We start from the raw sequence: 16,918 nt of genomic DNA, 5'->3' as shown, positions 1-16,918 counted from the left end.
TGGTAGAGCACTTGCCCGCGAAAGGCAAAGGTCCTGAGTTCGAGTCTCGGTCGGGCACACAGTTTTAATCTGCCAGGAAGTTTCTTAATTTTTAGTTAATCAGCATTTGTTATTTACATTACTGGCCATTAAAATTGCTACACCAAGAAGAAATTTAGATGATAAATGGGTATTCATTGGAAAAATATATTATACTAGAACTAACATGTGATTACATTTTCACGCAATTTGGGTGCATAGATCCTGATAAATCAGTACCCAGAACAACCACCTCTGGCCGTAATAACGGCCTTCATACGCTTGGGCATTGAGTCAAACAGAACTTGGATGGCGTGTACAGGTACAGCTGCCCAGGCAGCTTCAACACCATACCACAGTTCATTAAGAGCAGTGACTGGCGTATTGTGACGAGCCAGTTGCTCGGCCACCATTGACCAGATGTTTTCAATTGCTAAGAGATCTGGAGAATGTGCTGGCCAGGGCAGCAGTCAAACATTTTCTGTATCCAGAAAGGTCCGTACAGGACCTGCAACATTTGGTCGTGCATTATCCTGCTGAAATGTAGGGTTTCGCAGGGATCGAATGAAGGGTAGAGCCACAGGTCGTAACACATCTGAAATGTAACGTCCACTGTTCAAAGTGCCGTCAATACAAACAAGAGGTGACCAAGACGTGTAACCAATGGCACCCCATATCATCACCCCAGGTGATACGCCAGTATGGCGATGACGAATACAAGCTTCCAATTTGCGTTCACTGCGATGTCGCCAAACACGGATGCGACCATCATGATGCTCTAAACAGAACCTGGATTCATCCGAAAAAATGACGTTTTGCCATTCGTGTACCCAGGTTCATCATTGAGTACACCATCGCAGGCGTTCCTGTCTGTGGTGCAGCGTCAAGGGTAACCGCAGCCATGGTCTCCGAGCTGATAGTCCATGCTGCTGCAAATGTCATCAAACTGTTCGTGCAGATGGTTGTTGTCTTGCAAATGTCCCAATCTGTTGACTCAGGGATCGAGATGCGGCTGCACGATGTGTTACAGCCATGCAGATAAGATGCCTGTCATCCCAACTGCTAGTGATACGTGGCTGTTGGGATCCAGCATGGTGTTCCGTATTACCCTCCTGAACCCACAGATTCCATATTCTTCTAACAGTCATTGGATCTCGAGCAATGTGAGCAGTAATGTCGCGATACCATAAACCGCAATCGCAATAGGCTACAATCTGACCTTTATCAAAGTCGGAAACGTGATGGTACGCATTTCTCCTCCTTAGACGAGGCATCACAACAATGTTTCCCAGGCAACGCCGGTCAACTGCTGTTTGTGTATGAGAAATCGGTTGGAAACTTTCCTGATGTCAGCATGTTGTAGGTGTCGCCACCAGCGCCAAACTTGTGTGAATGCTCTGAAAAGCTAATCATTTGCATATCACAGCATCTTCTTCCTGTCGGTTAAGTTTCGCGTCTGTAGCACGTCACCTTCGTGGTGTAGCAATTTTAATGGCCAGTAGTGTAGTTACTGTAGCAGATATTCCAACTGACATGTTGTGTTACATTTAGTCTTCCCTTAAAGAGAAGGATATATTATATATATTTATCATAAATTAACTCTATTTTCGAGCTTGCTAATATCTATGATTAACCTAAAAAAGTTTTCAGAAATTAGTAATTTTTACCTTAGGTTTTTCTGTTGCCACAATAGAAATTTCATTTTATGCATTTGCTTAGATTCTTATAGAACATTAGCAGCTTCATAGCTCAAGAGATTAAGTTATGATCAGTGGGCTTAATTTAAAGTTATGTGTTCACTTTTTTGTTGTACTTCGCACCAGCTAAAATACAGCCCCACTGTGAATGCTGTTCTCAAACACAGAACGAGTTGGTTGACATTCCTAAGCACCTAGAAATCACCCTGACTACTGTCAAACAATTGGCAGCTGCTGCGAGTTGTATTGAAAGAGCTCCCAAGAGTCTTGTACCTGTAGTACTGGTACTGTAGGTACTTCAGGTACTACTCCTGTCTATCTTGTCTCGTATGCTGAAAGTACGGGATCCGTCGTTACTCGTCCACTTGACTGAGCATGGCATTTCCATTGTAGAGCAAGGCGTTCTGTACATGGTGGATGGGACTCGTGTCACCTGTTTTGGGGAAACCTGTTTTTTTTTCCTGTGTCAAGAGGAGGCAAACACAAAATTGTGGGGACCTATTAATCATTGGTTGTTGAAATCAGTGACAAATGATTGTACCCATTAGGAAATAGCAACAAGTGATAGGGAAGGACACCAGGTGCACTCAGTGTGTGTGCCTGGGGGCATCATTCAACATGTTGTGTAGGCTATTGTGGCAGCCATTGCAGGAACAATGTTCAAGCAACTGCTGATTGTAGTGCACGTTGGGTCAAATGATACCTGTTGTCTGGACTCTGAGGTCATACTTTGGTTATTCCAGTGACTGGCAGAAAAGGTTGAGAAGACCAGCCTTGCACATGGAGTTTGAAGTTAGCTCACAATTTGCAGCATTGTCCCCAGAATTGATAATGGCCCTTCGGTTCTGAGTCAAGTGGAAGGACTGAACCAGAGACTTTGAAAACAGAGACAAGCTAGGTTGCAACTTCGTGGACTTGTGCAGTAGGTTTGAGAACTGTAGAGTCCCCTTAAATGGGTCAGGTGTGCACCACACATCAGACACTGCTACTAAAGTAACTGACTGTGTGGAGCGCATACATAGACTGGGCAACTCTCCATCCAATCCAGGTGGTGATATCTGTAGGCAACCTAGAAGTATCAGTGTAAGATCAAAAGAGATAACTACCACAGGTGATAATATTAAAAGCCTAATGGTTAACTGCCAAAGCATTTGCAACAAAGTGCCAGAGTTTGAAGCACTCATGAAAAGCAGTGGACCTAGGCACAGAAAGTGGGTTGAATCCTGAAATTGATAGTGGTGAGATTTTTGAGGAAAATTTAAGTGTATATCAAAAGGATAGGCAAATGGGAGATGGAGGTGACGTCTTTGTCACAGTAGACAAGACACTTAAATACACTGAGATAGACACTGAAGCTGCACGTGTGATTGTTTTTGGGAAAAACTCAGTATCAGGGTGGCCATAAAATGATGACTGGCTCCTTCTATCGCCCACCAGACTCATCTCCTGATGTAACAGGAAACTTTAGAGAAAATGTCAGTTCACTTGTACATAAGTTCCCCAGTCATGCTGTAATCATCGGTGGAGACTTTAATCATCCAACAAACAATTGAGAATATTACAGTTTTGTTAGTGGTGGATGTGATAAGGTATCCTGTGAAAAATTACTGAACACCTTATCTGAAAACTATCTAGAACATATAGTACAAAACCCCACTCATTATGGCAATATATTGGATCTAACGGTAACAAATAGATCAGATCTTTTTGAGGATGTCCACATCGAAACTGGTACCAGTGGCCACGAAGTGCTTGTGAATGATTAATAAAATACAAAGGACAACTAAAACAAGCAGAAAGATATATATCTTGCAGTAAACTAGTGGCTCAAGTTTAAAAGACTAATTGAGCATGCACTGGATAGGTATGTACCTAGTAGAACAGTTTATAATGGAAGGGACCCTCCATGGTATACAGTCACTATAAAGAAACTTCTAAAAAAACAGCGATTACTACGTAATAGGTGTAAAGAAAAGCTAAGGGCTGTAGACATAGAGATGCTGAATGAAATGTTTTTGGCTATCTTTCACAAAATCCAAAGAAATTCTGGTCATATGTTAAGGCTGTTAGTGGCATCACAGTTAGTGTCTGGTCCCTAGGAAACGAGACAGGAACTGAAATTGAGGGTAGGAAAGCGAAAGCTGAAAGCTGAAATGCTTAACTCCATTTTCAAATGTTCCTTTACAAAGGAAATCCCAGGAAAATTGCCCCAATTTAATCCTTGTACCACTAAAAAGATGAGCAAAATAGGTATTAGTGTCAGTGGTGTTGAGAAACAGCTGAAATTGTTAAAATTGAAAAAAGCTCCAGGACGTGATGGACTCCTTGTCAGATTCTATACTGAATTTGCAGCTGAATTAGCCCTTCTTCTACCTATAATCCATCATAGATTCCTTGAACAAAAAGCTGTGCCCAGTTCTTGGGAAAAAGCAGAGGTCGCATCTGTCTACATGAAGGATAGTAGAAGTCATCAACAAAACTACCATCCAATATCCTTGACATCAGTTTGTTGTTGAATCTTGAAACATATTTTGAGCTCTAACATAGTGAGGTGTCTCGAACAGAATGACCTCCTAAATGCTAACCAGCATGAATTCTGAAGACGCTGATTGAGTAAACCTAACTTGCACTTTTCTCACATGACATTTTGTAGCTTTGGGTCAAGGCAGTCAGGTAGGTGCAGTATTTATTGATTTCTGAAAAGCATTTGACTCAGTACCACCCCTACACTTATTGTCAAAGTACGATCATTTGGGATGTCAAGTGAAATTTGTGACTGGATTGAGCATGTTATCTTAGATGTAGAGTCATCATCAGAAGTAGAAGTGCTCCAGGGAAGTATGTTGGGAGCTTTGCTGTTCATGTTGTATGTTAATGATCTTGCAGACAATATCAACTGTAACCTCAGACTTTTGCAGATGATGCAGTTATGTATAATGAAGTATTGTCTAAAAGAAGCTGCATAAATATTCATTTAGATCTTGATAAAATTTCAAAGTGGTGAAAAGATTGGCAACTTGCTTTAAATGTTCAAAAATGTAAAATTGTACACTTCACAAAATGAAAAAATTGTAGTATCCTGTGACTGTAATATCAATGAGTCACTGTTGGAATTGGCCAATTCACACAAATACCACAGTGTAACACTTTGTAGGGATATGAAGTGGAATGATCACACAGGCTCAGTTGGTAGAGCAGGTGGTAGACTTTGTCTTACTGGTAGAATATTGGGGACGTGCAATTAGTCTACAAAGGAGATTGCTTACAAATCACTCAAGTGACTGGTTCTTGAATATCGCTCAAGTGTTTACTAAGTAGAACTAACTGGGAACCACGAATGGTTACAGATTTGTTGATCTATGGGAAAGTGCCACAGAGATACTGAAGAAGGTGAAGTGACAGACTCTTGAAGACAGATGTGAACTATCCCGAGAAAGTCTACTAACAAAGGTTCAAGAAATGGCTTTAAATTCTGGCTGTAGGAATATACTACAACCCCCTACATCTTGCTCACACAGGGATCGTGAGGATACAATTAGAATAATTGCAGCATGAACAGAGGCATTCGAACAATCATTCTTCCTGCACTCCATACATGAATGGAATGAGAAGAAACTATAATAACTGGTACAATGGGATGTGATTTGCAGAGTATAGCTCTGGATGAAGGACATCAGTCTGTAATTAGAAGTCAGTTGCGTATCTCCACTTTTGTATACTGGTGTTACCACTACAGACTTTCAGTCTTTCAGCATTTACTCCTCAATGTACTGATTATAAAGGTACTCTGCGATGACAATACCAAGTCAGCATAAGATTTTATCATTTTGGATGAGATGCCCTCATAGCCAGTGATGTAATGATTTTTGTAATTTATCTATCACATGAGTTGGCAAAACTGATGTCTGGTGATGGAGGACTTGTTACCTGAATGAGATCTTTACTCTGCAGCGGAGTGTGCACTGATATGAAACTTCCTGGCACATTAAAACTGTGTGCTGGACCGAGACTCGAACTCGGCGCCTTTGCCTTTCGTGGGCAAGTGCTCTACCGCCTGAGCTACTCAAGCACGACTCACACCCTGTCTTCACAGCTTTACTTCTGCCAGTACCTCATCTCCTACCTTCCAAACTTCACAAAAGCTCTCCTGTGAACCTTGCAGAACTAGCACTCCTGAAAGAAAGGATATTGCGGAGACGTGGCTTAGCCACAGCCTAGGGGATGTTGCCATAATGAGATCTTCACTCTGCAGCAGATTGTGCGCTGATATCAAACTTCCTCACAGATTAAAACTGTGTGCTGGACCAAGACTCGAACTCGGGACCTTTGCCTTTCGCGGGCACGTGCTCTAGAGCATTTGCCCGTGAAAGGCAAAGGTCCTGAGTTCGAGTCTCAGTACGGCACACAGTTGTAATCTGCCAGGAAGTTTCATACTTGTTACCTTTCTAAATAAGGCTATTGGACCTGCTTTTGATGAGAGGTTTTTTGTCACCATCTTTTCAGCTGCTGTTAGAAAGAATGAATTTATTGAAATTAGTAGCCATCGATTTTAATTTCATGTCACCTATTTTTGTGCTCAAGCCACCTTGACATTCAACATAATTTGTTTTGCCAAATTTTATCTGCATCATACCTGATAATGCCCCAAATTGTCCTTGCCTTGTTTCTGGAATTTGTATCTTTTGTGCATAGTATATAGTTTTTGCATCATGCCAAATAATGCCCCAAATTGTCCCTGTCTTCTTCCCGGAAATTTGATCTTTTGTGCATAGTACATATTTTTTGCTTTTTTGCTGACACAAAAATTTTGCACTTCTGCTTTTAGTGTATTTTTAAGTCTTGATTAGAGCTAGTTCTTTGCATTAAATAAAGCTTCTCCCTTCCTAGCATAAGATTTTTTGATCCCAGGTGTTAGCCATTCTTTTTATCAGCTTCCACCATTAATGACCCTGACCCATTGTAAACAAAAGTGGGTTCATTATGTTGTAAGAATATTTTTGGGAAAGAATTAAGTTTCTCATCTACCATGTGTCCCTTGTAAACTTCTTCCCATTTTTCATCCTGTAACTTCTCTCTGAGAAGTGTAACTGAATCAGCATTTACAATTCTGTAAAAATTTATTTTTCGTTACTTAGACGTGATTGTGGTGCACTGTGTCTTCGATTCTTGGTGGAAATGTTACTATGAGGGTTAGATGGAGGCTGCAAATAATTAATTCTCTGTGCCCTTGATAAGACTTACCAGAGATGAAATCTACTTTGAAATCTTCAAGTATAACACTTCCCAGTTATTTCTACTAAATCTTATTAGTACCCCCACCAGTTGCTTAACGAAGTTTAAAACATTTCCTGTAGAGGGTTCTGTAGGCTGTCAGGAATGTTGTCTTGTATGTTGCAAGTCTATTGCTGAAGTACGGCACCTAATAGGTGTTCAATACGGTATTCACAGAGGTCTACAGCCTGGACTATATTCCACTTTTTGTGCATGTAGCTACTCTCTCTTTCCTCAGGTTATTCCTACACTAATGTGATACTGACTTATATTCATGTAGGTGCTTTTGTTCATTCTTAAATTGATTTTCTCCATTAAGAATCTTCACTAATGCTGTCATGGCATGTCTGGGTATGGAACCATTATCTAAGACACCTAGCTTACTGACTGTCAGTCAGCTACATGTGTCCCAATGTGACCACACTGAAAGGCACAGGAACCTTAGTATCACATCACCTATATCTGACCTAGTGGTTGGATGAATACAGAATATACCACCATATCCAGTGCAAACTAACTTCATCCGCAGCTATGACAAGTTCCCTAGTATTTAATGCTAGCAAAAAGTAGTGGTTGATATGTAAGTTCTTCAAATATCTGAATGGCTTTCTTCTCCTAGAAATATCCAGTCTGCTGCTTATCAGACTACCATAATTCACCACATGAATTTTCCATAACTCAATGCCCTGACATACCCACTCCCTTTGTTTAGTAATAATTCATAGACCTTCCATTCCTAAGGCATCCTGTCCTTTATCTCTGTATTTCTTATTTCAGATTAGTGATTTCGAGCTTGCAGATGACTAGCAAACAAACCTTATTTGTTATTGTTGAAACCAAGAAAGGTATTGGGATGCACACATGCTCTCTGTATGTTGTAGACATACATAATGTGCATGCCTGTTTTTTCCCACAGCTGTGGAAACAACCTGTTGCTGACAAATGAATACGTGTAAGTTGTAATAATTGAATTTAGTGTTGTGGGCAAAATGACAGAAAAAGTCGAACAACATTATTGCATCAAATTTTGTTTTAAGCTTGGCGAGTCTCAAGTTGAAACAATCCGCAAGGTACGATGAGTGTTAGGGGATGAAGTAAAGGGTACCCCACAGATAAAGCACTGATTCCACCATTTCGAAGATGGCCGCATGCCAGTGAAGATTGAACCATTGATCATATGAGAATCCTGATGATGCAGGTTAGACGGATCACATTCAGAGAACTTTCAGATGAGGTAAAAATTAAATTGGCTCCATTCATTTCATTTTAACATAAAATTTGCACCTCAGGAGGATTTGTGCCAAAGTTGCTACCAAATGAGTAGAAGCAACTTCATTCGGAGATCACACTAGGCCATGCTGTATACTGTGAACAGTAATCCCAACTTTATTTACACAGTGATTACTGGTGATGAGTCCTGGGTTTATGGGCAAGACCCAGAAAAGAAGTTCCAGTTATTGCAGTGGAAGCACCAATCATCCCTGAAACCCAAAAAGTGAGCCAGGTCCACAGTGGTGTGAAAGTTATTCTGGCTGTCCTCTTTGACTCCAATGGCACGGTCCATCGCCACTATGCGCCAGAAGGCACTAATGTCAATAAGGAGTACTACCAAGAGGTTGTGTGTCACCTTCATGAAGCAGTGAGATGGCCAGACTTTTGGGCAGTGGGCATTTGGCACTTCACCACGATAAGGCACCTGCTCATCATTCTCAATTAATTCACAGTTTTTTGGCCAAACATGATATGGCTGTGGTTTGCCAGCCTGCCTGTGCCCCCAATCTAGCTCCACTGTTTTTCCCCAAACTGAAAAATACTCTGAAATGGACTAGATTCCGAAACTTTCAAAATAGGAAAGATACTAGGCAGAATTCGATGGAGCAGCTACGCACAATACCAGCAGTGCAGCAGCATTAGGAAAAACAGTTGTATCTAAATGAAGATTTATTCTATAAATAAAAGTCAGACACTTTTTGAAATGCCCTCATACATAAAGTGAAATGCTTAAGCTGTTTAAAACACTTTATCCTTTGAACTAACTGTTGAGAAGTATTGATATGCAGGCAAGTAAACATTATCATTTGTCAACATCTTACATTTTTATGTTGTTTAACGTAAACATACTGCTGCTGAACTGTGTAGTGTTTTTGTTATGAAGCATAATTTGTTCTTGTTACTGTCATTACATTTCATTTTGCATCAGGTGTCCCACGTGTACATGTAGAGAACTTTGTTCCTGAAATGGAAAGAATTATGAGACCATTTGTTGAATCAGTGGTTGCTGCCAAAGAACCTCCAAGGAAAAGAGTTGGAGTTCTAATTTCTGGAAGTGGAACAAACTTGCAGGTTTCTTGCTCTCCATTTTATACTGCATGCATAACTGTTAAAATTACTGCTTTGTTTGTGGTGATAAGTCACTTACACTATCTTGTCATATGTTGAACCAAATCTCCATCAATACTGTTGTGGACGTCATGTTTCATTTGCCTCGGCAGCACTATTTTCCATGTGGAGTGAGATAAACTTCCAAGTGACACACCATTTAAATGGCTGCAAAAATCTCCACAAAATAGTTACCAATGCATGGAGTTTATCTCACACAGAATGCTGTTCTGATACAAACACTACCGTACTCCCATTTTAAAAATACCACAGACAATTATGTTTTATACTATATTTTAGTAAAGTAATATTTGGTAATGTAAGTAAACAGGGCTGTTGAAACTAATCAATTTTTGTCTGAAGAGCAGAATAAACGAAGTTCTTGTGAATGCCACAGTTAGATAGGACACCATATAATGACCAAAGTAGTATTTACATGTACTGACTGTAGTGTGCAAGTGCTTTCTGTAATAGAAGAACATAAAAATATGATGGGGAAGAGTGGACAAATGTTATTGTTGGATATCATACTGGTTTATGTATCAGTTCTTTTACTTGGCTAGAAACGCTGTCTTGTTGTTTAAAATGGTTGTAATTTAATACAATTAGTAATGTACTGTTGCTGAAAATGGGGTTGGATTCATAAGGAAGGCATTTCTGGACACACACAGTTATATTGAGTTGTTTTGATTTGCTACTGTATTTTGATGTTATGTTGTTGAAAAAGGGTTTTCACGTGCAGTTGTGAAGTAAAAGGGTCACAGTGGCCTTCTTTCAAGGCTGAGTCTTACATTCTATATTATTTTTGGGATAAATTGCTCAATTTTCACAGAACCTGACACAATTCATGGCAGTCATTGGTTTTAGAAAAAATCTCATGGGATCATTCTCTCGCTTTCCAACATGATTTGATTAGTTTTGAATCAAATGGAACTAGTTACTCTATGTTGCATAACTTTAGATTATCCAGTTTTGGATTGTTTCTTAGTGAGGCAAAATGACAGTTTGAGGAGGAGGAGGAGGAGGAGGAGGAGGATATTAGTGTTTAACGTCCCGTCGACAATGAGGTCATTAGAGACGGAGCGCAAGCTCGGGTGAGGAAAGGATGGGGAAGGAAATCGGCCGTGCCCTTTCAAAGGAACCATCCCGGCATTTGCCTGAAGCGATTTAGGGAAATCACGGAAAACCTAAATCAGGATGGCCGGAGACGGGATTGAACCGTCGTCCTCCCGAATGCGAGTCCAGTGTGCTAACCACTGCGCCACCTCGCTCGGTGACAGTTTGAATTCATTGGACTGCAGCAGTGTAAGAGGGCTAGAATTATTGAAATATTAATAATATGTACATTTATTGACATCCTTAGGAAAATAAGAAAGATTGAATGAATTCATTTACATATTTTCTGCTATTTTAAATGGTATTGATTTGGTTTTATGTAAATTACTATGGCATATATGCCCATGGATGAAGTTGTTGTTCTCTCTGTTACCATCTAGCATAGAATGTTTCATCAGATTGAAAATCTTGAGAAAAAAATCATTGGTTTCATCCATTTGTTCCTTAAAATGTGCTGAAAAATGTATCTGATCACAGAGTCATGTTCTAATCCGTCACTAACTCTTATAAGAATTCTCCAAGTTTTTTTGTGAAGAATTTTTGTTGTGTATACACATGCCATTGATATTTATGTCAAAAAGTATGTAAGCTTAGTTTCATGTTTTTTCTGTTTATTCAGTCCCTCATTGACGCCACCATGGATCGTTCACAAGGGGTTGGGGCAGAAATTGTGATCGTTATTTCAAATAAGGCTGGTGTCCAAGGGCTTGAAAGAGCAACAAGAGCAAACATTCACACAAAGGTAATGCTGAAAAATTATTGTAATTATTTCATTACTCAGTTTGCAATTAGTTAGAATAGTTGTCATAGAAAATAAGCTAAAGTTGGTGAGAAGACAAGGAGATAGACATATTTTATTTACAGTTTTACGCTTTGTCTGTTTTGGGGCACTGTTTTCTGGAAACTGGTGAGGTGCTTGCATAACTGTCCAAAATTAATTGAACATTTTGGTGGATCTTGCATTAACAAAGAATTGAAAGACTGCTACCGGTAAGATGTAAATATAAGGAAATCAGAAAATGGATGCAGGATGAAAAAAAAAATCAATTAAAGCGAGTTTAAAGATGGCAGTAACAGTGATAATGAATGAAGTTAATTAAAATACAGTGATAACCTGCTAAGAAATGACAGGGAAAAAGAAATAGCTAAGCAGAAACAGATAATGATGCAACAGGAGAGGAAGGAGAAAATCAAATCCATAGCTCATTTCCTCTTGCACATCACTACTAAGTGTCTGTAGGCTTAGAATGCTGGGTGTATAATTTTTTACAAAGTTTCTTTTCACTTAGACCATTTACCCTTTTCCAATAAACGAAGGAGTTTTTGATTCTTGAAAGTCTGACATTCTTTAACTGGTCTACACATGGAAGTCATTCAGTGCCATTCTTTGGTTTGGTAAGTAATTGAGTAATCAGTGATTATTTAAAGTTTCATATTATTCTAGTTAAATATAAGGTATTTTTATCACTCAAACATTGAATCTGAAAGAAATGTGTCATGAGAAATGGTGTAATATGACACAGGACAACTATCACAAAAATTCAGATGACTAAAAAAATATCATTTAAAAAGTAATGGCAGAAGTTTTATTCTCTGTATTTTATATTCTACAGGTGATACCCCATACAGCATATGGATCTAGATTAGAATTTGATATGGCAGTGCATGCAGCTCTTAAAGAAGCTCGTGTCGACATTGTGTGTCTAGCGGGATTTATGCGAGTACTTACAGGAGATTTTGTCAGATTGTGGCGTGGACGCCTGATAAACATACATCCGGCACTGCTGCCATTATTCAAGGGTACTCATGCTCACCGCCAGGCTCTACAGGCTGGTGTAAGGGTTACTGGGTGCACTGCACACTTTGTAGAGGTATGTATTTCGTCTTAAGCTGCTAATTAAACAGTGTCCTGATGGGCAGTGCTCATTTCGTACTTTTACATACAACATACAAGTTTTCAGAGTTTATTTGAGACCAGATTGAGCTGTACTTTATGAAATTTTTTGCAACTTAAGCAAAAGTGTACCTATATTGGAAGACAGATATTAACAATTGTGTAATTATTTATCAGTACACGTCTCTTTGGACACAGAATATGTTTCTCTCTAGGAATAATAAACCTATTCCATGTACACTTGTGACCAGCTTAGTTATAGATACCTCCCATATAGTATGTAGACCTGCTACCGTCTTGATGATGGCAGTGCAAGACAATGAAAATGTTAGAGTGTGATTATGAGCCATGTCTGTTCAAATGTCACTCATTACTCCTGGTGATTGGTTGCAGTTGGGTCCTAGGTGAACACATCTTGCTCAGTGGCATCCAAGATTTGCTCCATAGTTTTTAAAGGTCAAAGTGCCTTGGGATGGCCTTCACAAGTACATCAAATGTGTGGCATGTTCCTCAAACCATTCTGAACCATTTCGGAAGGAATGGAATAGTGCACTGTTTTGCTAAAGGCACAGGTCACCAACAGAGCGTTATAGCAAACAAATGGTTCAGTGCAACCAGACAATAGATAGCTGTGTTGACTCTTAGCGAGAGACAGTGCCAGTCATATAAAGAGCCCCATTACGTCCTCCATGTGTGAATACCCCCACTACCTAACTGAATGTTGCCCTGATGGTAAGTGAGATGCATTGCCTTGTGTTGTTTTTTACATACATGTACTCTGGCAGTAGTGTGTTCCATTGTGTGCTATAACTCAGTCTAAGTAACCTTTCTCCACAATTCAAATGTTCAGTGATGGCGTCCTCCGCACCTGGTGATGGATGGTGAGCATAGGGACCTAAATTAAGGTACTCGTGGCTCTGAGAAGCCCAGTGACCATATGGCCTCGGAGATGTTGTGCCCATGATCTGGTATCAGTCAAATGTGTTGATTAATTGTGTCTTTCCTAAGCTACCTTTGATTGATAGTCTGCCACCAAACTGTTCCATCCACTGTAGAAGCATTTTGTCTTGCACATATCTGACTGCTTGTGGGTGGACATTGTCCAGCTGAAATATGGCACATGGAGTTTTCTGGGGGAGGAGCAGAACCTCTGGTTTTTAAATGCCTTCGTTATGTAAGATCTGTTTTCAGTTTTCTCTCAAAATGTAAATGAACATGTGGGGACCAATATAATATTGTTAGTAGAGGAAGATACCTAAAAATACATTTTGCCACTCATAAAGACAGTGATGGCATTCAAATTCTCCAATGTGCTTGTGGTTATTATAAAATGGAAATAAGAAACAGTAGCACAGTTGATATTGGCCTGGTGTAAAGTTGATGGTTTTGTACTATTGACATATATTGAATGGTCCATGCCTGTTGCAGTATTGTGAACCAAGCTGTATAGCCTGTTACAGCTACAGCAGCAAGATGATGGTCTCACTGCACTGTGTGTCCCAGTACTCACTCATTGCTAATGAAAAACCCTCTTCTATCCAGTGGTTCCACACATTTATTATGGTCAGGGTAACATTTCCTGTAGGAACTGAAATGTCACAGTATGATAGTTCCATTTCCTGGAGATCAATCATTCTACCCCCATTCAAAGTCACTCATGTCCTGTATAGTACTCTTTGATTTCGATGAGGATAATCGGTGTAATTAATAAAGCAGCTTCTGAGGTCAACTCTGTTGTGGTGAGTAATGTGCTCCGAAATTTTTGATCTTGGTTGTTGGTTGCCATTCATCCAGCTAAACAGCTGGTTTGATTGTCATGTCACCAAAAATGAGGAGTGGTTATACAATGATATTACTGCTTTTTCGAATTTCTCTTCCTACAATTGTGAATAAAATGCCTCTTTTAAGCCAAAAGTATGAATCAGTATTCAGATGCATGAAGTAAGTGCTACACTTTGTGGCAGATTAGACATCAAGCAGAGATAAAGTTATTAATATCCTTGTATAATTATGTGCAAAATACCAATTTTGATTTGGGGTAAGGCTAGCCCTTATTTAACAAGAAAAGTAGCCAAGGCCCTGACAGGGATTGTAGTTGATATGTTAAAGTTTCGTTGTTCCTGGAAGATGAAGGAAATAATACTTTGTGTAGGAAATTAGAAGATATGGCATACGAAATTTGGTTGTTGAGTAGTTGAGACTGTAGAGGAGTGACATTTTTGGCATTTGAGGAACAGAGGGCACAGAGGGGGTGGGTAGGGGAAAGTAGGCAGCAATCAGAGGCCGTGTAGATGTGATTGGATATTTTAGGGTGCTGTTAGAGAGGTGAAGGGAAAATCATGGAAGGTGACTTATTGAGCAAAGGAAAGAAAGCTAAATGGATCAGCGATAAAGTCCGAAGAAATGCCATGAGGCCAAGGTGTATGGAGAGTGCCCTTCTGTGAATTGCTAACGAAGGTCGTAGCATGTGGAAAAGTATGTGGGTGACTTGAAGACACTGCAAGTAATAGAATCCAGTACATTGTCAGTGACAGCAAATCTTCCTGAAGGCAAAGGTGTCATCAGGAGTGCCCCAGGGAAGGGTGATAGGACTGCTGTTGTCCACTACACACATAAATGATCTGACAGACAGTGTGAGCAGCAAACTGCAGCTGTTTGCTGACTAACCCAAAGTTTACAGGGCAGTGTCATCTTTAAGTGAGTGTAACAGCACCCAGGATGACTTGAACAGAATTTTTAAATGTTGTGATGAACAGCAGCTAGCTCAAATTTTCAATGCAGATGAATAGGAGAAAGGATCCTGTAATGTTAGAATAAAGTATAAGTGGTGTGCTGCTTGACACAGTCACATCAATATATCTTGGTGTAATGTTGCAAAATAACATGACATAAATGAGCTCATAACATTGGTTGTAAGAGTGCTGACAACTTTGGTTTACTGGGTGAATTCTGGGAAATTATAGCTTGTCTATAAAGGGAACTGAGTATAGAACACCTATGCAGCCCATTCTTGAGTCCTACTCAAGTTTATGGGATCCCCAATACGTTGACTTAATGGAAAACATCAAAGTAGTTCAGAGACGATTTGCTACATTTGTTACCAACAGGTTCAATCAACATGTGAGTGTTATGGAAATGGGAATTCTTGGGGAGAGGATGATGGTTCTTTGCTGAAACACTCTCGAGAAAGTTTGGAGAACCGGGATTTGCAACTGAATGCCAGACAATCCTGCTGTCACCAATGTACATCTTGTGTAAGGACCACAAAGACAAGATAAGAGAACTTATGACTCGTATAGAGGTATACAGATAGTCATTTCTCCCATTTGTGAGTGGAACACTAAAAGGAATGATTAGCTATCGTACAAGATGCCAACTGTGTACACCATTTTTATGTTCTATACATGTAAATGTAAATCATCAATGACCGTAAATCGGGCATGTGGTTCTGCAGGGTAGTAAGGGCTCTTTTCGATGGCTTAAGAAAATATATTTTCAATAATTATTAACCTTACTTTATGATTTATAAACACACATCATAGATTAGTCATTGATATAATCTTTTATTATTATATTTTTTGTTGCAGGAGGATATTGATGCTGGGGCTATATTAGCACAAGAAGCAGTACAGATTGAGATAGATGACACTGAAGAAACATTGCAAGAACGAGTTAAATTAGTAGAACACAAAGTTTTCCCTAAAGCTCTGAAACTTGTTGCCACAGAACAAGTGCATTTGGATGAAAATGGGAAGATTGTTTGGAAGCATTAAGAATTTAGTAAAGTTAGAGAGAGAGAGAGAGAGAGAGAGAGAGAGAGAGAGAGAGAGAGAGAGAGAGAGAATTAATCTCAATGCTCAAACATGACTGAAATAGCTTTTTACTTTTTTAAGAAATAACTTGTTTACAAGAATCTCAATAATTGAAAAAATAATGAAAATTTAAAAAAGAATTCTGTTATTCTTGCCTAATCTTTTTTGTTATTCCTAAGTTCCGTGGTTCATTTTTCTATTCCTTTTCTCTCTAGACATCTGAAATATAAGGAATTTTTTGTGGAACATAAAGTACAAGTGATGAGCACAAAGAATGCGAAAATGTCAAGTGATTTCTGAATCAGTTCATAGATCATGATACTTGTCATACATATGATGGGCAGCACAGCTGAAAGACATACACGTCATAAATGTGCACCCAAACATTTCTGTGCTTGTTGTTGTCCTTTTTACCTTTGTGAATTTTGAACTGTAATACAAAAACCATAAACCATATTCATTACGGCCCCCCCCCCTCCCCCCCCCCCCCCCCCCGTCCCCAAGCCAACAATATATATCTTCATTATTTTTTTTAAATTTTTTCTTTCAACACACTTTGAACAGCATATCATAACCATAGCCTCCTCCCCCCCCCCCCCCCCACCACCACCCTTTCCCCAATTGTTTGACATGTATACGTTGTCATTGGCCCACATGTTTCCTAAAAATGAAGAAATATGTCTCTTGAACATAAGGAAACTTATATATGAATCCCCCAAAAGCTTGATCGT

At 39.4% G+C, this 16,918-nt stretch overlaps 1 protein-coding gene across 4 annotated transcripts in view; it reads left to right on the top strand.

The window, feature by feature from the left end:
- Positions 1-16,346, top strand: part of LOC126251357 (trifunctional purine biosynthetic protein adenosine-3) — a 100,100-nt gene extending 83,754 nt beyond the window's left edge. For all 4 annotated transcript variants that reach the window (XM_049951731.1, XM_049951730.1, XM_049951732.1 and 1 more), the window contains exons 15-18: positions 9,187-9,329; positions 11,101-11,223; positions 12,095-12,352; positions 15,963-16,346. In XM_049951731.1, the coding sequence (XP_049807688.1) occupies positions 9,187-9,329; positions 11,101-11,223; positions 12,095-12,352; positions 15,963-16,148 (710 nt within the window). In that variant the 3' untranslated portion in view covers positions 16,149-16,346. The remainder of the gene's footprint in view (positions 1-9,186; positions 9,330-11,100; positions 11,224-12,094; positions 12,353-15,962) is intronic.
- The last annotated feature ends 572 nt before the right edge of the window (positions 16,347-16,918 follow it).

Source organism: Schistocerca nitens, chromosome 4, assembly GCF_023898315.1.
Source record: "Schistocerca nitens isolate TAMUIC-IGC-003100 chromosome 4, iqSchNite1.1, whole genome shotgun sequence".
NCBI classification, from domain to species: domain Eukaryota; kingdom Metazoa; phylum Arthropoda; class Insecta; order Orthoptera; family Acrididae; genus Schistocerca; species Schistocerca nitens.
This window is presented reverse-complemented; position numbering and strand designations above follow the sequence as displayed.